At 41.0% G+C, this 22,753-nt stretch overlaps 1 protein-coding gene across 1 annotated transcript in view; it reads right to left on the bottom strand.

The window, feature by feature from the left end:
* The window catches only part of LOC122797901 (zinc finger protein 595-like), a 143,689-nt gene that overhangs the window by 70,473 nt on the left and 50,463 nt on the right, over positions 1-22,753 (bottom strand). The window contains exon 5 of the mRNA XM_044066419.1: positions 18,497-18,616. Within this exon, the coding sequence (XP_043922354.1) occupies positions 18,497-18,616 (120 nt within the window). The remainder of the gene's footprint in view (positions 1-18,496; positions 18,617-22,753) is intronic.

Genomic DNA, 22,753 nt, shown 5'->3' on the forward strand with positions numbered 1-22,753 from the left:
GGAATGTTCTTTTTAGTAAAGGTGAGGTGATTACTTTTATAATGTACATAGTTGTTACAAAAAGTATTTTTTGATGAATACTACTGTAAACCTCATTCATAGTAGCTTCCCACCCAATAACCACATCCAGGAATGAAACTTCACAACCAAAACCACTTAAGGTGAATGTTAAAAATTCAGTAGTATCACTTAAGGCATACACAAAACCATATACACTAAAACCTTCCTTTTTAACAATTAAAAAAGGTCACCTACAAACTTTTTGTAAAAGACGACTTTGTCATATAAATCCACACTAGGCAAAATTTCTATCTCTCACCACCCAAGAACTAAACTTGCATAAGTGGGACCCACAGTGGCACCCATCGATACTCCTGAAAATTGTTTATAGAAATTACCATTGAACATAAAATAACTATGCTCCAAAAGTAACTCTAACAACAAGGTGTAAGTGATCACACTGTGGTTACTTAAATTGGTGACTTAACCAAAGCCACCTAATAAAATCAACACCTGCTTCCTGGGGAATACAAGTGAACAGTGAAGTCACGTCAACTTTGAGCATCAAAATCTATTCACTATCATTAATCAAACTGGAAAAAACATTCTTAAATTTTCCAAGAAGTCCCAGGAATCGGCAATGTATGATGGTAACTGCTTCACATATGACTTCAAAACGTAATCGAAGTATAAAGAGATGCAATATGTACAACTTCTTGAGGCAGAAATGATAGGCCTGAAAGGGGGATTTGTAATGCTCTTATGGAACTTAGGTATTCCAAAAACCTATTTTGGTATCCTCTTAATGTAGATAAATTGTTTATTTCTATTTTTGCAACAAGATTAAATCTTATTATGCCAAGATTAATAAATATTGACCAGACTGGTTTTATTTTACATGGAAAGGTTCAGGATAATATAATTAGACTTAATACTTTAATTGATATACTTAATAAAAACAAAAAAGAATTACTGATAAGTTTATATTTAGATAAAGTTTTTAATTCTGTTAGTTGGCTTTATCTGTTTAAAGGGATCTAAGTCACTAGATCGAGTTTTTAGAAACTTGAAATTCATATCAATGAGACAATATGACTGAATTTCTAAAAACTGGAACACCCCCCCACACTCCCTGAAAATTAAATATACCAACTCTGAGATTGCACTACAGTGAGGAAAACTGCAAATTTCCTGATCCTCACTGTACTGTGATCTCCATTCAAAAGCTTTGAGTTTTCAGAAATTTGATCATATTGTCTCATCTATATGAATTTTGAGTTTCTGAAAACTGGATCAACCTATAGAGATCTGTTTAAAGTACTTGAAAAAACATAAATTTTCCACAGAATTTATTAGTCTTATAACAAATCTTTATAGTATCTCATTCTCTTTTGTTAAAATAGTCTCTTTTCTATCTAGCTCCTTTAAAATGTTAAAAGGAACAAAACAGGGATGCCCATTGTTCCCTCTGTTATTTACGTTAGCTATAGAACTTTTTTCTAATTACATAAGATCTAATGATAAAATTAACAGATTTTTAATTGATAAAAATTATAGTTGTAAAATTCAGTTATTTGCAGATGATATCTTGATAACTAGTGGTGATACTGAATCTTTTCTGGGTCATATAACTAACTCCATAGGTTATTTTGTAAAAGTTTCAGTTTTGATGTTCAATCATTGCAAAACAAAAACGTTGCTTATAAATAAGATTAATAACTATTAAAATAACTATACGATTTTTAATTGGGATAATTCACAAATTAATTACCTTAGTGTCACTATTAAGTCTACTGTTAAAGATTTGGTATTAACAAACTACAATAACTTAATAGATATAGTTACCAAGTTAATTACAAACTGGAATAAGTCTATTTTTACAATGGAAGACTGACTCACTTTGATAAAAATGGTAATTCTGCCAAAAATCTTATTTTCTACGCAGTCATTAATTATTGTTCCCTCTAAAAAATTTTAAGAACCTAAACTCTATTCTTAATTTTCTATGGTTCCCTAATAAACCAAGCATATCTTTTAATTGGCATATAAAAAGTTGGCAGGAATTTGGTATAGGTTACTCATTTAGTGAATTATATGTCAAATCTACAATTCTTAACATAATAATATCATTACGGTTGAATTCTTCATATCAATCAAATTGGAAAATATAATTTACTAATAATAGATGTGTTATGGATTCTCATTCACAATTTGGAATTAATATATTTTATTGGATTTTAAAAGATTTGTGCATGAATGATACTTACTTTTAAAAGATTTATGGATTCTAATTATATAGTTAAGAAATTACTATTCTCTATACCTAATAGTACTGAATGTTTAGAGACATGTAATATAAGTAAAATGTCAGATCTTAAAGATACTGATTTATCCTTTTGGTATCACTTCCTAAACAGTAATAAAATACATGCTATGGAAGATCTTCATGCAAGACACTGTTTCAAGAAGAAGAATTTGTTGACTGCACTTCTTCTTTCGGCTTTTCCCAGTTAGGGGTCGCCACAGTGGATCACCTGTCCGCTTATGATTGGCAGTAGAGTCTTTACGGTGTTGAGTTGCCAGCCCGGCACCCAACCTTCCAAAGAAGGCACACACACACACACACACACACACACACACACGCATGCACGCACACGCACGCACACACACACACACACACACACACACACACACTCATATTTAGGGCCAATTTAGAATGTCCAATCAACCTACAGCATGTCTTTGGGATATGGGAGGAAATCGGAGCAGCCGGAGAAAACCCACGTGACCACAGGGATGACATGCAGACTCCAATTTGTTGACTACACAAAATCTGTAAATAAATTGTTAGTGATAAAATTAACATTTCCGTGTATTTTCAAACATATTCCAAAGATTCTAGTTTTTTTTCTTTAAAATCAATAGTAATTTAAGTAATAATAAATCATATTTATCTGTAATATATAGAATTATAAGAATAGAGTTCACTTCCTCACATTCATAATTTTGGAATTGCTCATTAAAAAGTAATAATGATTTTTTTTTCAGATAAAGATATCTGCAGAAAAATCTACATCTTCACTTTTTTAGAAAATTCATACTTTGAAATATCTACAAAGAGTTTTTTTAACTCCGCATAAAGTGCACTAATATACAAATCTGAAAAAAATTAACTGTTGTAGATGTACTAAAGTTTCTGATGGAGACTAGCTTCATATGACAATAGAGTGTAAAATGATAACACCATTCTGGATTGAATTTAGAAATTTTTTTCAAGCATTATGGTCAGACAATTATAACTATTTATTTGATCTTATTAAATGCTCCAGTCCCAAATTCTATCCCTACATTGCAAGTGCCTCTTCTTTGGTTCATATTATTCATAGCAAGGAAGGCAGTTACAAAAAAATTGGAAATGTGAAACTACTCTATCTTTTACTGGATTTATTTGGATAAAAATATTTGTAAAAAAGAACTGTTAACCATAAAAATGAAATCACCTAATGTCACACATCATTATATGTCTCGGCTAAAATTAAGTGATTTACTAGATAGGTTTTAATGGTTTAGTTTAATATATTGAATATTTGTTATGGACCTCTGTAAATAGTTATGATTTTGTTATGTTTCTTTTATATGGGTTTGTTCATGTTTGTTATTTTAAAATTTAATTAAAAAAAGCTTTAAAAAATAAAAAAAAATGATTACAGTAAAAGCAGATGGAAGGAGTACTTCTGGCAGCTTCTGAATGAAGAAAACCCCCCAGAGTCTGCAATGATCCAACACAGCCTACAATGAAAGAGTAAGAAAAGCCCCCCCTAGAAGATGTGAGAACAGCACTAAGGAAAATGAAGTCAGGGAAAACAACATGGTCATGGCAGATATGATCAAAATGGCAGGTGAGCTGGGGGAGAAATGACTCCATAGGGTACCCGTAGAGACATGGAGAGAGAGGTATATCCCAGACAGCTGGAAAATAAGCATTCTAGTGTCAGTGTATAAGAACATAGGGGGCATTCACAACTGTGGGCAGTAGAGAAGTATCAACCTGTCACAATGCATAAAGATGCTAGAGGGGGTGAATGATAAATGAATTTGCAGAGTAGTAAAAAGTAATACGAGAGATGTGCAGTTCAGATTCAGAGTAGGATACAACTCAACAGACCCGATATCTGCAGTGAGATAGGTAGCTGAAAAGAAACTAGAGATGAGTACAGAGTCAAGTTGGGCATTCCTAGACTTGGAGAAAGCATATGGCAAGGTCTCAAGAAAGCTAATTTGGGCAATCTTTCAATAGTATGGAGTCCCATAAACAGTGGTAGAATTAGTACAGTACATTAATATATACAAGGACCCAATGACACAAGTATGAACTATTTTTGGACTCTCAATGGTTGTGCATCAAGGTTCAGCTCTGAGCTCACTGTTGTTCATACTGCTGATGAACTACATTAGCAAACCAGTTGGAGGTAGCACATCAACAAAGTTGCTGTATGCAGGTGATGTGAAATTACAAGCAAACTCTGAACAAGAACTTCAGCAAATGACAAGGGAATGGAAACTAAAAGTGAAGGAATATCAGATTAAAGTGAGTATGGACAAGATAGTTGTCAGTCATGGCAGCAAATGGGAGAATTAAACGAAGCCAGAAATATTGAGACTAAATGGAAAATAATGGAGCAGTTTAACAGCTTCAAGTATCTGGCAGGAGTGGCTGAAAAGAATGGAAATTCTGAATAAGTAGGTCAAATTTAGAATCAGAGGGGCTTTAGCCAGCCGGTACAGAGCATTTGGGTAGTGTGTGATAGGAGAATGCCAAAGAAGGTGAAAAGTAAGGTGTACAAAACAGCGGTGCAACCAGTACTACTGTATGATACAGAAACCTGGGCAGTGAAGGCAGAGCAGTTGAGGAAGCTAGAAGTGATGGAGATGAAGTGCCTGAGATGGGCGGTAGGATGCATGTTGTGGGACAGATGAAGATATGAGGAGATTAGAGCTAAAACTAAGGTAGCCAAGAGGTCAACAAAAACAGATGACAGTGGTTCAGACACATGTACATGAAAGCAGAAAATGAGCTGGTGAAGAAGATTTGTGAGAGACAGGAAGACAGCATGAGGAAATGAAAGCATCCAGCAAAGAGATGGATGGATTATGTGAGAGATGACCTGAAACAGTTAGGCATGACCATCAAAAAAGGTAGGAGTTTGGCATTGAATCAAGAAAGACAGTGAAAGTTGACTTAATACCCTGATCCCATTTAGAAAAAATGGGTTGATTAATGATGATTATGACCTGTCCATGCAATCTTAAGTTCTTTTTGTAAAAAGAGTGCAAGGCAGAATTTCCTAGGCTGTCCATTGAGCTGGGTCTCAAGGGTACAGGAGGTTGTGCCACAACCCACGTCTTCTGCTTCTTGCCAGAAAAAGGGAGACATTTTCCAAATACTGGCTGCTATGGAGATAGACAAGAAAAAAACTAGATAACTTATCCAAGTTGAAGTTGCTTATGTGGAGAGTAGTGTGGTCCTCACCACAGCCATAGAATGCTCATATGAAAAAAAACAGGAGTTGGTGGATGGCAAGTAGTACTGCAACAGTGATCCTACCTGTTAACTTACAGTTGTGGTAAGTTTCATATATAACTTTAGTACATTCTGTGTATGGATCACTGTTGCACTAGTCATAACCTGGAAGATTCCTAGAATCTTTTAATTGCAGGGTGGTTGGCTGATGTCCAGGTGCAGGGTGAATAAGCTCCTGCAAAATGGCTATGACAAATTCTGCATTCAAGGCATCTGTGGTCAATATTTGATTCTCAGCTGTGTATTTGAATGAAACACTCAGAATATTTTTGAACCTGTTGTAATCACCATGAGAGTTCTTGCCTTCTACATAGCAGTACAGAAGTGTCTTTTCTACAGACTGGTTATGCTGACACCAGATCTCTTGGATATACCACTGCAGTTTCCTCAGATGCAACCTTAACAAAACCAAGGCTCATGTACTGTACACAGAACCTTCAAAGCCCAGATAGGTGTTATTAATCCACAGAATGCCAGACGTTGATGAAAAATCTTTAATATTCACAACACTCAGTCCATACATAAAAAAATTATTAAAAACACAATAATATTAATATAAATGTAAATTCGAGAGGGACAAAAGCACTAAACTGTATTGTATATTATTGTATTTTTTAATAATTATTTTGATGTACAGACTGAGCATTGTTATTATTAAAGATTTTTCATCAATGTCTGTCATTCCATGTATTAATAACATTGATTTGGGTTCTGGAGGTCCCAAGTCCATTATGTAAGCCTTGGTTTTTGTTATGGGTCTAGATTAGATTATTGAAAGTTTTATTCAGCGAACGATCACATGAGCGAAAACTCTGGAAATCGAAAGGGTGTTTGTGAGGTCGTGGTAGAGTGAGGAGTGGGATATTTGCCCTTTCCTCACTGTAGTGTTATCTCGACGTTGGAATATATAGTTAGCGGGGGCTGTAATAACAAGTTTGATTTCCAGCGTTTTCCCTCATGTGAGCGTTCGCTGAATAAAACTTTTGATAATTTAATATAGACCCTTTGTTATTGGTTAGTTATGGCTGCATGGACACACGTTTTGTGGTTCAGCTGCAGCCTTGCAAAATGGGTAGGAATGCCTCCTGTCTGGTAAAGTCCAGCACTGCCCCAAGAAGACTATCAACATAGAAGGAATCAAGTTGGACTAGGGAAGACAGTGAGACAGAAGACCTAGTTTTGAAAACAGCTCAGAATGTGACTGAATTCTCTCCAAGCACTTCTTGGGATTCGGCCTAAATTAGGCAGTCATCCAAGAATAGAAAGGAATGTCCTTGGTCCTGCAATAAGCAATGACTGCAGGAAGGAACTTGGCGAGGACCCCAAGAGACGCAGAGGAAATGAGCAATGGCACCTGCTTCCATATTTCCATTCACAGGAATCACATATACAGTTTCAGGTTTGAAGCAAGGTGATGAAAACTAAACATTTACTTGAAAAGAAGAAAAATTCAAAATGTGCTTTGAGGGCCAGTCCTTGCTTGACACCACAAACAATCTTTCTATTACTTCTTGGTGAAGTAAGGCTTCTGAATAGTGGTTGCACCAAATGCCTTTGATATCTCAACAATGAAGAGATTCCCTGGAAATTTGTTCTTGACAGGAATTATGGTCTGTATCTTTGATAGACCACCTATAGAAGCCATTTGCATCCTATGTTTTCTGCTGATTTGTAAAACAGGGCAGCAGGCCCCCTATTTACTTGTACTTTTGAAAAAGGGGACATTAACTAGTAGGGTAGGATTTCGGTAGAGGAACAGGAGGGGGAGGAGTATGTAGTAGTCATGGTTGCTATCTGCTGACCCCTTAGCCCTGACGGCCATCAGACTTACATTTTTGTCTCTTCACCAGTTTTGTTTTGAAAAACTTTCTTACCCCTCACCCGCTTACCTCTTCTTCTGGCAACAGTAGTAGGGACATTGTTTGGTAAAGTAATTCCTGTCATACTTAGATACTGGGGGATAGAACAGTTGTTTAACTGACTGTATTGTTTTCCATTTCTTCTCCAGCATTATGAAAAATTTTATGAGCAAGGAGTCCGAAAGGAAGAGGACTTGCATTTTGACATCCCCTGGCAGGGTCCACATCCTCAGCCAGTTACGCCTCTTTATACCTGATGCAACTGTAGCAGACCTGGATGCTGCATCATAGCCACACTTAATGGCATGCTTACTTACCTGTGAAATGGACTAGGCAGATTAGAACAATTATATTTCAGAGAATTATCAGAGAGGTCCCCAGGTTACTCCTTTATTTTCTTAAGAAACTCATTCTGCTATCTAATATTTGAGGTGTGTAAAACATTTTCAAACTTGGTAAAAGATTCTCTTCTCCCAGTCACTGTGACATGTGTTACGAGTTGAAACTGGTTTTAAACCCTTTCTTTCAGCATCCAGGGGAAAACACTGCTGAATCTGCTAAGGGGTTTTTATTGAAACTTGAAGGGAGCCTTGATCCTGTAAAATGGGGCTGGCTTCCTAGCAGCAGGAAGTTAAGTGCCAAGTTCCGGGATGCTTCCAGGAAGGCATTCTTCACAGCCTTTAAAACTGCAGGAATGGCCAAAGACTTCAGAGTAGCCATGCCTAGAACATCAATATATCAACATAAGATATATCTCTTTTGGGCATCTTAGACCTCTCACATTTGAAGCAATCCTTTAAAGGAGAGCAAGTATCTCAAAATGAGGTGCACTCAGATGGAGATGGAGTGGACAGGGTGTTCTCAATATCACTGTCATGTCTAATGAGAATACATTCTGGGATCTGTATGCTAGAACTCTCATCTATAATTCAGAGGATTCTGATTTCCCATGGTGAGGAGTGTTTCCACTTTTTCTTCTACGGAGATATCCTTGACATAGAAAACTGGTCAGAACTGGTATGTAGGCTTTTGATTATGGGCAATTATTAATGGTGATAAAGTCGAGTGACAACTTAAACAGTTCTGAATGGGAGCCCGAGGTGACTCACTTGGTATAGAAATTGCAGACAGTGGCAAAGAATCTGAAGAGGTAGGTGTCGGTTCCGTATTAGAAGACCGAAGACGCATTCTTTCGAATGTGTTTTAGTCGAACTCAAAAGCCTTTGCTTGGCCACTTCGTTACTTTGCCGTTTTCGGCACTGTAGTGCGGTCTCGGAGTTGGTATATTTAAGTAGGGGGGTGTGTGGGGGGTGCAGCCTCCCACATCGGACTTAATGTAATGTTTGAAGTATTTTATTTTATTTCTTTTTTGTTGGAACAGTGATTTTTTTTCCCTAAGAAAAAAATCGCTGTTCTGACAGTTCGAAATTGTAAGCTTTCGCTTATACAGGGTTGATTAATCACCATTCGCTTTTTTAAGCATTCTGTGATCTAATATAGACCCTAGGTGTCTACAGCCTGAGTGGCTTCCATTGAGGCCAGAGTATGCATGTGGGAGTCCTGGACCTCCATGTTATAATTATGGACATGTTAGTGTGCTAAAACCTGGCAAGTACCCCCTATCTAAGGCTACCACTATGAAATGTCAAACACAGATGCTTGGAGCACTGTGTCTGAAATGATCATAGAAACACAGTGTAAGTCCAAGAGTCTCTCTAAGTACTGAAGGCATGGTGGTAACTGGAGGGTCATCTTCAGAGGCTTTGAATGTTCCAGATGTCAAAGCCAGTTATTGTGAGACTGTCTGTTTCATTATGAGACTGTCACTCTAAGGGAAACCCACCTCAGCTAAAGACACATCCCTGGTCTTCCACCTTTCCTTATCAAAGGGCCACGTCTCCGCACAGAGAGTGAATTCTGCAAGTCACAACACATGGTGGCCCACTGGGACATGGCCATCAGTGTTTCTTGTCAAGCAAGAACTGGATAACTAACTCTCTGCTCCAGGTTTTCATGCTAAAACTGGTGGAAATGCCACAGGGAGTGAGACTGAGACAATATCCCAGACAGCAGACATACCATATGTGGAAATCAATGGAAAGAATCTGTCTCACATGTGCATTTGTTAGGTTTTCTTTTTCATGTGGACAGCCCAACAGAGCAAACAACATCTAACCCTAATCTATAATACAAACAATGCAAAACATAGTAAAATATAGGGAAAAAAGTGTTCCACAATGGTGTACATATCTGTCAGATCTAAAGGCTACAGGCTGAACCACAAGACTAGCAATGCAGACATATAAACTGTGAACCTTAATGTAGCAAAAAAGAACTTAAGGTGGCATAGGCAAAAGTAACCTTCACAATGGGAGCATACTGACATTCCGCAGAAACTGACACCTGCCTGACTGAGACAGGCACACAGCAAAACTCTGGAAGTTGGGGCAGAATTTGGATCTCCTGTGACAGAAGTCCTCAGTTGTTATGACTACTGCACCAGTGAACCATACAAACAATTTCTGATTTACTTCATTTTGCTAACTGGAGTAGAAACTGATGTCAATGAAACATTCACATACTTTGCCCGGGAGTAAAACAAAAACTGAAATTACCCACAAAATAATAAATATACACTCAAATATGTGCAGAGGATTACAGAAAAAATGATGTAGATTTGACAGCAGTAAAATATGTACAGAGAATTACAGAAAAGGTAAAGTGCATAGTTATTTATATATACAGTGATGCATTACTGTGAAGCATTACGCATTATACTGATACCAAGTAAGATGGAGAAATGTTGAATTAGTCAGTAGACATGCACATATGTATGGGATACACAGAATGTGTTAAGGCAAAATGGAGGGGCAAAATATATAGGGTTTATAGGATTTATGTTTTGTACATTTTCCTGGTGTTACAAAAAAAAGGTGGACGTTGGTTATGTGTACAGGTGGAGGTGAATCGTTGGTTTATGTCAGGTAACTGATCCAGTTTTGAAGCTGCAGCACAAAGTTCTTTTGAAAAGGGACTGTTTTAATTATTCCTAAATATTTAAAGCTGGAATGTTATGCCATTTTTTTGTTGGTCTCCAAGGCTTCAATACCCCAGCACATACTGCTGCACTGCTTTTCCTCAGCCACATCATGTACTGAGTAATGCCAACACTGGCATTAGTACCACATCAGGTTTTGAGCAATATTCACACCAGCATTAGTGCTACATCACATTCTGAGTAATGCTCACACCAGCATTAGTACCACATCATGTTCTGAGTAATACTTACACTGGCATTAGTACATCATGTTCTGAGTAATACTAACACCAGCATTAGTACCACATCATGTTCTGAGTAATACTTACACTGGCATTAGTACCACATCATGTACTGAGTAATGCTAACACTGGCATTAGTACCATATCATGTTCTGTGTAACGCTAACACCGGCATTAGTACCACATCATGTTCTGAGTAATACTTAAACCAGCATTAGTACTACATCACATTCTGAGAATGCTCACACCAGCATTATACCACATCATGTTCTGAGTAATGCTGATAATGGCTTTAGTACCTCTGAATGCTCTGCAGAAGAGAACTGTTCGATGCCAGCCTTTAGTACAAACCATGTATTGTAGTACTGCTCACGCCAGCCTTCTGTAAAACATCCTGCTCTGCAGTACTACTTACCCCAGCCCTGAATACATCATCATGTTCTCAATTATAGCTTACCACCAGCCATCAGTACCAAACCATGTTTTGTAGTACTGTTCCCCTCAGCCTTCAATACTACAGCATGCTCTGCAGTACTGCTCACTCCCAGCCTTCAGTAGCACACCATGTTCTGTAGTACTGCTCACACCCAGCCTTCAGTACCACACTATGTTCTGCAGTACTGCTCAGCCCCAGGCTTCAGTACCTAAATATGTTCTGCAATAGTGATCACCCCTAGCTTTCAGTACTATACCATGTTCTACAATTCTGCTCAGCCCAGCCTTCAGTACCACACCATGTTCTGTAGTACTGCTCGCCCCCAGCCTTCAGTACCACACCATGTTCTGTAGTACTTTTCACCCCCAGCCTTCAGTACCACACCACGTTCTGCAATACTGCTCAGCCCCAGCCTTCAGTACCACACCATGTTCTTCAGTATTGCTCACCCCCAGCCTTCATCACCACACCATGTCCTGCAATACTGCTTAACCACAGCCTTCAGTACCACACCATGTTCTGTAGTACTTCTCACCCCCAGCCTTCAGTACCATACCATGTTCTGCAGTACTGCTCACCCCCAGCCTTCAGTACCACACCATGTTCTATAGTACTGCTCATCCCAGCCTTCAGTAACACACCATGTTCTGCAGTACTGCTCCCCCCTGCCTTCAGTACCACACCATGTTCTGCAGTACTACTCACCCCATCCTTCAGTATCACACCATGTCTTGTAGTACTGCTTGCTGCTTCACCTCAGTACATCATGCTTTGTAGTAGTGTTGAACCCCCAGCACCCCGCTATGTTCTGCAGTGCCATCCCTATAACCTTCAATATGTTCTGCAATATCGCTCACTCACTAGCCTTCAGTACCAGATCATGTTCTGCAGTACTGCTCACTCCAGCCTTCAATGCCACACCATGTTCAAAAGTACTGCTCACCCCAGCCTTCAGTATCACATCATGTTCTGCAGTACTACACCATGTTCTGTAGTACTGCTCACCCCCAGCTTTCAGTACCACATCATGTTCTGCAGTACTGCTCACCCACAATCTTCAGTACCACACCATGTTCTGCAGTACTGCTCACCCACAATCTTCAATACCACACCATGTTCTGCAGTACTGCTCACTCACAATCTTCAGTATCACATCATGTTCTGTAGTACTGCTCACCCCTAGCCTTCAGTACCACACCATGTTCTGCAGTACTGCTCACCCACAATCTTCAGTACCACACCATGCTCTGTAGTACTGCTCAACCCCAGCCACAATCTTCAGTACCACACCATGTTCTGCAGTACTGCTCACACCCAGCCTTCAGTACCACACAATGTACTGCAGTACTGCTCACCCCCAGCTTTCAGTACCACAACATGTTCTGCAGTACTGCTCATCCCCAGCCTTCAGTACCACACCATGTTCTGTAGTACTGCTCAGACGCAGCCTTCAGTACCACACAATGTACTGCAGCACTGCTCACCCTCAGGCTTCAGTACCACACCATGTTCTGTAGTCCTGCTCACACCCAGCCTTCAGTAGCATGCCATGTTCTGTAGTACTACTCATCCCCAGCCTTCAGAACCACACCATGTTCTGTAGTACTGCACACCCCCTGCCCTCAGTACCACACCATGTTCTGTAGTACTGCTCACCCCCAGCTTTCAGTACCATAACATGTTCTGCTCCTCAGTACCCAAAAATGTCTTGCAGTACTACTCACCCCATCCTTTCCTCAGTCACACACCATGTCTAGTACTGCTTGTTGCTTCACCTCAGTACGTTCTGCAGTACTGCTCACCCACAATCTTCAGTATCCATGTTCTGTAGTACTGCTCACCCCCAGCTTTCAGTACCATAACATGTTCTGCAGTACTGCTCATGACAGCCTTTAGTATACCATGTTCTGTAGTACTGATGCCATGTTTACTACTCATCCCCAGCCTTCAGAACCACACCATGTTCTGCAGTACTGCTCACCCCAGCCTTCAGTTCCACACCATGTTCTGCAATACTGCTCACCCCAGCCTTCAGTATCACACCATATTATGTATTACTGATCACCCCAGCCTTAAGTATCACACCATGTTCTGCAGATGTGCTCACCCCCCAGCCATCAATACCATACCATATTCTACATTACTGCTCAGCCTCAGCTGTCAGTATCACACCATGTTCTGCAGTACTGTTCATGCTCAGCTTTCAGTACCACACCATGGTCTTCAGTAATGCTCACCACCAGCCATCAGTACCACACCATGGTCTGTAGTACTGTTAACCCTCAGCCTTCAGTACCACACCATGTTCTATAGTACTGATAACCCTCAGCCTTAAGTACTACACCATGTTCTGCAGTACTGCAAACCCCCAACCTTCAGTATCACACTATATTCTACATCACTGCTTGGCCTCAGCTATCAGTACCACACCATGTTATGTAGTACTGCTAACCCTCAGCCTTCAGTACTACACCATGTTCTGTAGTACTGCTCATCCCCAGCCTTCAGTATCACACTACATTCTACATCACTGCTTGGCCTCAGCTATCAGTACCACACCATGTTCTGTAGTACTGCTAACCCTCAACCTTCGGAACCACACCATGTTCTGCAGTACTGATCACACCCAGCCTTCAGTACCACACCATGGTCTGTAGTACTTCTCACTCCAGCCATCAGTACCGCACCATGTTCTGTAGTACTGCTAACCCTCAGCCTTCAGTACAACACCATGTTCTGTAGTACTGCTAACCTTCAGCCATCAGTACCACACCATGTTCTGTAGTACTGCTCACCCCCAGCCTTCAGTACCACACCATATTCTGTAGTACAGCTCACCCCAGCCTTCAGTATCACACCATGTTCTGCAGTACTGTTCACCCCCAGCCTTCAGTATCACACCATGTTCTGTAATACTGCTAACCCTCAGCCTTCAGTACCACACCATGTTCTGTAGTACTGCTAACCCTCAGCCTTCAGTACTACACCATGTTCTGTAGTACTGCTAACCCTCAGCCTTCAGTACTACACCATGTTCTGTAGTACTGCTAACCCTCAGTCCTTCAGTACCACACCATGTTCTGTAGTACTGCTCACCCCTGCTCACCCCAGCCTTCAGTATCACACTATATTCTACATCACTGCTTGGCCTCATCTGTCCGTACCACACCATGTTCTGTAGTACTGCTCACCCACAGCCTTCAGTATCACACTATATTCTACATCACTGCTTGGCCTCATCTGTCAGTACCACACCATGTTCTGTAGTACTGCTCACCCCCAGCCTTCAGTATCACACTATATTCTACATCACTGCTTGGCCTCATCTGTCAGTACCACACCATGTTCTGCAGTACTACTCACCCCATTCTTCAGTATCACAACATGGCTTGTAGTACTGCTTGCTGCTTCACCTCAGTACATCATGCTTTGCAATAGTGTTGAACCCCCACCACCCCGCTATGTTCTGCATTGCCATCCCTATAACCTTCACTAGCCTTCAGTACCAGATCATGTTCTGCAGTACTGCTCACTCCAACCTTCAATGCCACACCATGTTCAAAAGTACTGCTCACCCCAGCCTTCAGTATCACATCATGTTCTGCAGTACTACACCATGTTCTGTAGTACTGCTCACCCCCAGCTTTCAGTACCACATCATGTTTTGCAGTACTGCTCACCCACAATCTTCAGTACCACACCATGTTCTGCAGTACTGCTCACCCACAATCTTCAATACCACACCATGTTCTGCAGTACTGCTCACCCACAATCTTCAGTATCACATCATGTTCTGTAGTACTGCTCACCCCTAGCCTTCAGTACCACACCATGTTCTGCAGTACTGCTCACCCACAATCTTCAGTACCACACCATGTTCGGTAGTACTGCTTACCCCCAGCCACAATCTTCAGTACCACACCATGTTCTGCAGTACTGCTCACACCCAGCCTTCAGTACCACACAATGTACTGCAGTACTGCTCACCCCCAGCTTTCAGTACCACAACATGTTCTACAGTACTGCTCATCCCCAGCCTTTAGTACCACACCATGTTCTGTAGTACTGCTCAGACGCAGCCTTCAGTACCACACAATGTACTGCAGTACTGCTCACCCTCAGGCTTCAGTACCACACCATGTTCTGTAGTCCTGCTCACACCCAGCCTTCAGTAGCATGCCATGTTCTGTAGTACTACTCATCCCCAGCCTTCAGAACCACACCATGTTCTGTAGTACTGCACACCCCCTGCCCTCAGTACCACACCATGTTCTGTAGTTCTTCTCACCCCCAGCCTTCAGTACCATACCATGTTCTGCAGTATTGCTCACCCCCAGCCTTCAGTACCACACCATGTTCTGCAGTACTACTCACCCCATCCTTCAGTATCACACCATGTCTTGTAGTACTGCTTGCTGCCTCAGTAGTATCACATCATGTTCTGTCAGTACCACACCATGTTCTGTAGTACTGCTCAACCCTAGCTTCCAGTACCACATCATGTTCTGCAGTACTGCTCACCCACAATCTTCAGTACCACACCATGTTCTGCAGTACTGCTCACCCACAATCTTCAATACCACACCATGTTCTGCAGTACTGCTCACCCACAATCTTCAGTATCACATCATGTTCTGTAGTACTGCTCACCCCTAGCCTTCAGTACCACACCATGTTCTGCAGTACTGCTCACCCACAATCTTCAGTACCACACCATGTTCTGTAGTACTGCTCACCCCCAGCCACAATCTTCAGTACCACACCATGTTCTGCAGTACTGCTCACACCCAGCCTTCAGCAGCACACAATGTACTGCAGTACTGCTCACCCCCAGCTTTCAGTACCACAACATGTTCTGCAGTACTGCTCATCCCCAGCCTTTAGTACCACACCATGTTCTGTAGTACTGCTCAGATGCAGCCTTCAGTACCAAACAATGTACTGCAGCACTGCTCACCCTCAGGCTTCAGTACCACACCATGTTCTGTAGTCCTGCTCACACCCAGCCTTCAGTAGCATGCCATGTTCTGTAGTACTACTCATCCCCAGCCTTCAGAACCACACCATGTTCTGTAGTACTGCACATTCCCTGCCCTCAGTACCACACCATGTTCTGTAGTACTGCTCACCCCCAGCTTTCAGTACCACAACATGTTCTGCAGTACTGCTCATGACCAGCCTTTAGTACCACACCATGTTCTGTAGTACTGGCATGCCATGTTCTGTAGTACTACTCATCCCCAGCCTTCAGAACCACACCATGTTCTGTAGTATTGCTCACCCCAGCCTTCAGTTCCACACCATGTTCTACAATACTGCTCACCCCAGCCTACAGTATCACACCATATTATGTATTACTGATCACCTCAGCCTTAAGTATCACACCATGTTCTGCAGATGTGCTCACCCCCAGCCATCAATACCATACCATATTCTACATTACTGCTCAGCCTTAGCTGTCAGTATCACACCATGTTCTGCAGTACTGTTCATGCTCAGCTTTCAGTACCACACCATGGTCTTCAGTAATGCTCACCACCAGCCATCAGTACCACACCATGTTCTGTAGTATTGCTAACCCTCAGCCTTCAGTACCACACCATGTTCTGTAGTACTGATAACCCTCAGCCTTCAGTACTACACCATGTTCTGCAGTACTGCAACCCCCCAACCTTCAGTATCACACTATATTCTACATCACTGCTTGGCCTCAGCTATCAGTACCACACCATGTTCTGTAGTACTGCTAACCCTCAGCCTTCAGTCCTACACCATGTTCTGCAGTACTCCTCATCCCCAGCCTTCAGTATCACACTACATTCTACATCACTGCTTGGCCTCAGCTATCAGTACCACACCATGTTCTGTAGTAAGGCTAACCCTCAGCCTTCAGAACCACACCATGTTCTGCAGTACTTCTCACTCCAGCCTTCAGTACCACACCATGGTCTGTAGTACTGCTAACCCTCAGCCTTCAGTACAACACCATGTTCTGTAGTACTGCTAACCTTCAGCCTTCAGTACCACATCATGTTCTGTAGTACTGCTAACCCTCAGCCTTCAGTACCACACCATGTTCTGTAGTACTGCTAACCCTCAGCCTTCAGTACCACACCATGTTCTGTAGTACTGCTAACCCTCAGCCTTCAGTACCACACCATGTTCTGTAGTACTGCTAACCCTCAGCCTTCAGTACCACACCATGTTCTGTAGTACTGCTAACCCTCAGCCTTCAGTACCACACCATGTTCTGTAGTACTGCTAACCCTCAGCCTTCAGTACCACACCATGTTCTGCAGAACTGCTCACCCCCAGCCTTCAGTACCACACCATGTTCTGCAGTACTGCTCACCAACAGCCATCAGTACCACACCATGTTCTGTAGTACTGCTCACCCCCAGCCTTCATTGCCACACCATGTTCTGTAGTACTTCTCACCTGCAGACTTCAGTATCACACCATGTTCTGCAGTACTGTTCACTCCCAAACTTCAGTACTACACCATGTTCTGTAATACTTCTTACCCACATCCCTCAGTATCACATCATATTCTGTGGTACCGCTAGCCCCCAACGTTCAGTACCACACCATGTTCTGTAGTACTGATAACCCTCAGCCTTCAGTACTACACCATGTTCTGCAGTACTGTTCACCCTCAGCCTTCAGTACCACACCATGTTCTGTAGTACTGCTAACCCTCAGTCCTTCAGTACCACACCATGTTCTGTAGTACTGCTCACCCCAGTCTTCAGTATCACACTATATTCTACATCACTGCTTGGCCTCATCTGTCAGTACCACACCATGTTCTGTAGTACTGCTCACCCGCAGCCTTCAGTATCACACTATATTCTACATCACTGCTTGGCCTCATCTGTCAGTACCACACCATGTTCTGTAGTACTGCTCACCCCCAGCCTTCAGTATCACAGTATATTCTACATCACTGCTTGGCCTCAGCTATCAGTATCAAACCATGTTCTGCAGCTTTCAGAATCATTTTGCTCCTTCTACTCTACCTTAGATGTCTTCTGCTGCTCACCCCTGTCCAGCTATCAGACTGCACCAGCATCGCTTTCCCATTATACTTCTATCTTCAGAATATACAAGTTTCAAAACAGGTTTACAGAAACATACAGTCACTAGCCTCACTCTAGCTGCAAGTCTCAGCATATTTGAAGAAACATTCCTTACCATTCTGGGTTTAATGGGCTGAATCAAGTTGTGCTGCATTCTGATCTTCGTAAACTGGTATCCCTGACTTCTTATCTACCTCTTCTAAATCCTTAAATTTCTTTTAGCCACAAATGGGAAAAACCCAGAGAAATATCAGCTACTTACTGTCATACAAGCTGTTAGAGATGTCCCTTTGCACCATCCTGCCTCTTTTTGTAGTACCAGGTGGAATCGCCTCATCTTTTTCAATAAGTAAACAAAGTCGTTCCACTGGGATGTTGTACCCTGTAAAACAAAAATCAGTAGAAACTGGTCAGATAAAACAACATGAGTCTACTAATAATGTCTGGACTATATGCACATTTGTTTATTGATATACAATTGGTAACTAGTGATAAAAACTTCAGAAAGAAAAATGTTTTTTAAAGAAATGTGGACAAAGACTCACTTTCTCTCTAAAGCAAAATGGCTACCATCCATGTTATTGTTATGTCTCTCTGATTTGGTTTCACATGGAGAATCATATACAACTGTTAAAAAGTTTCCACATTTTTAGTCTGCTTCTGCTATGGGGATAACATTTCTGCATCAGTTGCTTTTCTGACAATGAATTCTGAAACACTAAGTTTTGCCATACCGAACGAATAAATTTGTTTGTTTCACAAAGCCACAACAGAGGAGGACATTTGAACAGAAATGCTTTGGGTGCTCTGTACTGTTGGAATGTCCATGTCTGACAGCTTACCATTGTACTGGTAAAGTGTTTTCTATTTTCAAATAAGGAGTTCAGTTATTTAGGGATAATGTTCTTAAGCCTCTCTGGAAGTGACTAGGCCATGATGCTGGAAAACAAAAATCTTTCAATAGGTAGGCCTCTGAACCGGAAGAAATATTGCACATTCTGCCCTGCCCACAGAGCAGTGTCCCACAGGTTCACAGGTAAGTACTAGGCTTGTTACCCTTGTGGGCCATTTTAAGACTAGCCACTTTCCCTCTTGGTGCTTGAACTAATCTATCCCATCCGGTGTTAGATTAGCCTTACCCAGCCTATGGTAAATAACTATCATCATCGTCATCAACCCCCTTTATTTTCAACATGGGGTCAGTGTATTGTGTTAACTGTCACCATCTCTCTTATTTTTATTTTATTTACTTATTTATTTGTTTTACATTTGTTTATTGGGAAAGTCCAACTGGGCAAGCAGTGCTCATTTACAGAGGAGGCCCAGGGAGAAAAGCTCCACATGCTACATATCAATACAAGAAAAATATTCAAACAGTCCATACAAAATGCATTCAACATAGTCATTCAAAATACATAATCATAATGGACAGAAAGTAAGATACAGGAGGTTACAGTGACATACTTAAACATATTTAGTTGTCGGGCATTGTGTATATGTGGAACTTCGTGGAGTAGATCATTTATACCTAGTTATGAGAAAGGACTAGGTATTTATTAAGTAAGTTAGTCTGGGTCTTGACAGTTACATATCCAGGAATTAGTAAGACTTTAGTAGATTTTTAAAGTTAGATTTGTTATTTTCCATTCTGACTTCGGGTGGGGTCCAGATTTTGGTGACTGCACTTGAGTAAAGGAAGTCACCTGATTTATATTTACTTTTAGATATTTCTATGAGTACTTTGTTTGTGGATCCTTTGTTTGTGGATCTTAATTGAAGTTTGTTGTACAGGTTGATTAGGCCTATAAGAGCTGGTGTTTTATTGGAATTGTAAACTATTTGGTGTGCCACCATAAGCTGGTTAAAGTTTAACAATTTGGGTAGTTCTAGCTAGCCTAATTGCTTAAGGACTTGACACTGGTGGGATCAACAGGAGGAAGCGGTAGCGAATTTTGCTATTTTGTTATAGTAAGTGGTTAATTTGTTTAAGCCACCCTTATTTAGGTTGGTTAGAACAGGGGATGAATATAGTAAAGTGGAGAGTAGGTGAGTTCTAGCTATGATGGCTTTACTGTCAGTGGTCAGTTAGTTTTTGCATCAATAACGGGTGCCTAGTTTTTGTGAACTTTAGTTATGGTCAGGGCTATAAGTATATCCAATTTCAGATTTTGGTCAATGATTGTCCCTAATAGTTTGGTTTGTGGCACTATAGGGTGTTATCTGCTGAGGGTATTTTAAAAGGGGGAATGGTGTCAGTAACTTTGGAGGGATAGAAGAGCATGAGGTGTTTTTTTGGGGATTTACAGTAAGTTGAGAGTTTGACAGCCAGGTTTCTGTGGCAGTAAAGCATTCCTGTTTATATTTTTTTTCTTGAAGAATTTGAAGAGAGGGAGTTGAGCAGATTAGTGTGGGATCATCAGCATATTGGACCAGATTTGCTTGATGGATGGCTATGTGTAGGTTGTCTGTGAAAATTGTGAAAAGCAGGGGTCCAAGTACCCTGTGGTACAACTGGGGTATAGGGAAGGAGGGGAGATAGGGAGTCTATCCATTTGACAGCATGCTGGTGGTTGAGGAGATGGTCTTTGAACCAGAGCAGGGTGGAATTACCTAGGGTGAGTTCAGAGAAGACAGTTAGGAGTTTGTTGTGAGAGACCGTTTCAAATGCTTTAGACAGGTCTAGAAAGACAGTGGAGACTAGATTACTGAGGTTCTGTTGTTGATTGACAGCACTGGTAAAACTAATGAGGGCAGTGGTACTGCTGTGGCATGGGTGGGACCTGTGCTGTGTTTTGGCAAGGAGGTTGTTGGATAGGAGATAGTTTAGTAGTTGTGAGTGGATACATTTCTCCAATATTTTTGACAATGGGGATAGTATGGCTATTGGATGGCAGTTGGATAATTCTGTTGAGGTGCCACCTTTATGTATATGAATTATGTGAGAGATTTTCCAGAGGGAAGGTACCATTTGCTCAGCTATATGTCTCTTAATTAATATGGAAACAGAGTATGTGATGGCTCTGGCTGCAATCCGGAGGTATTTCTCTGGGAGATAGTCTGCTGCAAGGGTAGTAGGTTTTAGTTTGGACCGGTGTTTACAGACCTGATAAGTTGGGACTGGTTTGAGTGAAAAGAGATCTTGGTTATTTGGGGAATTTGGGAGAGTGGTGGGGGAAGAGGGGGTAATCAGTTTCAGAATCGTATTGGTGAAGTAGTCATTAAATTGGGTAGCTATGTTGATTGTGGTACCATTTATGTTTGGGGGTGGGGTACTAGTTTTACCTGGTTTTAGAATTTTGTCAATAGCCATCCAGAATTTTTACGGGTTGGAGTTGTGTTTAGTTTGGATGTCAGAACAGTGGATTTTTTTTATCGTTTATTTGCCTTTTAGCTTTATTTCTTAGTTCAAGAAATAACTGTCTGTTTGAGTTAGTTTTATTAGTATGCCAGATGTTCCAGGCCTTGCTTAGGCCCTATTTGAGTTAGTTTTATTAGTATGCCAGATGTTCCAGGCCTTGCTTAGGCTCTATTTGAGTTAGTTTTATTAGTATGCCAGATGTTCCAGGCCTTGCTTAGGCTCTATTTGAGTTAGTTTTATTAGTATGCCACATGTTCCAGGCCTTGCTTAGGCTCTATTTGAGTTAGTATTATTAGTATGCCAGATGTTCCAGGCCTTGCTTAGGCTCTATTTGAGTTAGTTTTATTAGTATGCCAGATGTTCCAGGCCTTGCTTAGGCTCTGTATCCCTTTAGTAAGGAATCGCTTTTATCATTCAAGTTGTTGCATGTGTCTGGACAGATACATGTCAAAGTGGCAATATACTCAATGCATACCTCTCAACCTCTTAGAGGAAGAAATCTGGACAAAGCCATGAAAAAAAAGTGGGACAAAGGCCCAAAAATAGGGACAATTTTTAAGTATTGCTCTTACAAACGTAGAAAGTTGATAGAATAACAGGCTTTGAATTAGCACAAATTTTCTGAAGAGTATGAAGTCTAAAACTCAAATGTCTGTCATTATTTTCTAACGTCATTCTTTAATGATTTGCCACTAATTTGCCACAAAAATCACAATTTTATGAAAAACAGACCAAAAATATGAGGCAAAAACCTGGACATACTGCGAAACTCTGTACATTTGAGAGGTATACCAATGTCTGGCCTAATGAGAGCTGAGTAAAGGGGGACAATGACATCCCCCCTAGATTTAGTGACAATCCCTTTCTTCATAAGCTGTTCAATAAAGAAACACTTTCTCACAACAATGGACACGTCAGAAAGTTAGGCCACTGTCCACATAAGTTCCCAAATCCCAAATAAGTGGATCAACTCTTAGGAGTGTATTGTCAATGTGGTAGTTCTCTATAGCACATGACATTCTAAAGAATACAAGAATGCATTTTTTTGCACTTAGTTTCAGTCCATAATTTTGGAACCAGTTATTTATTTGGGATAAATCTTCCTGCAGGATGGCCAAGTTATTTGCAGATTCAATGACTGCTCCTAGCTTAATCATCTGC

This window comes from Protopterus annectens, chromosome 3.part1 (genome assembly GCF_019279795.1).
Source record: "Protopterus annectens isolate FY-2018-M chromosome 3.part1, PAN1.0, whole genome shotgun sequence".
Classification (NCBI taxonomy): Eukaryota; Metazoa; Chordata; order Ceratodontiformes; family Protopteridae; genus Protopterus; species Protopterus annectens.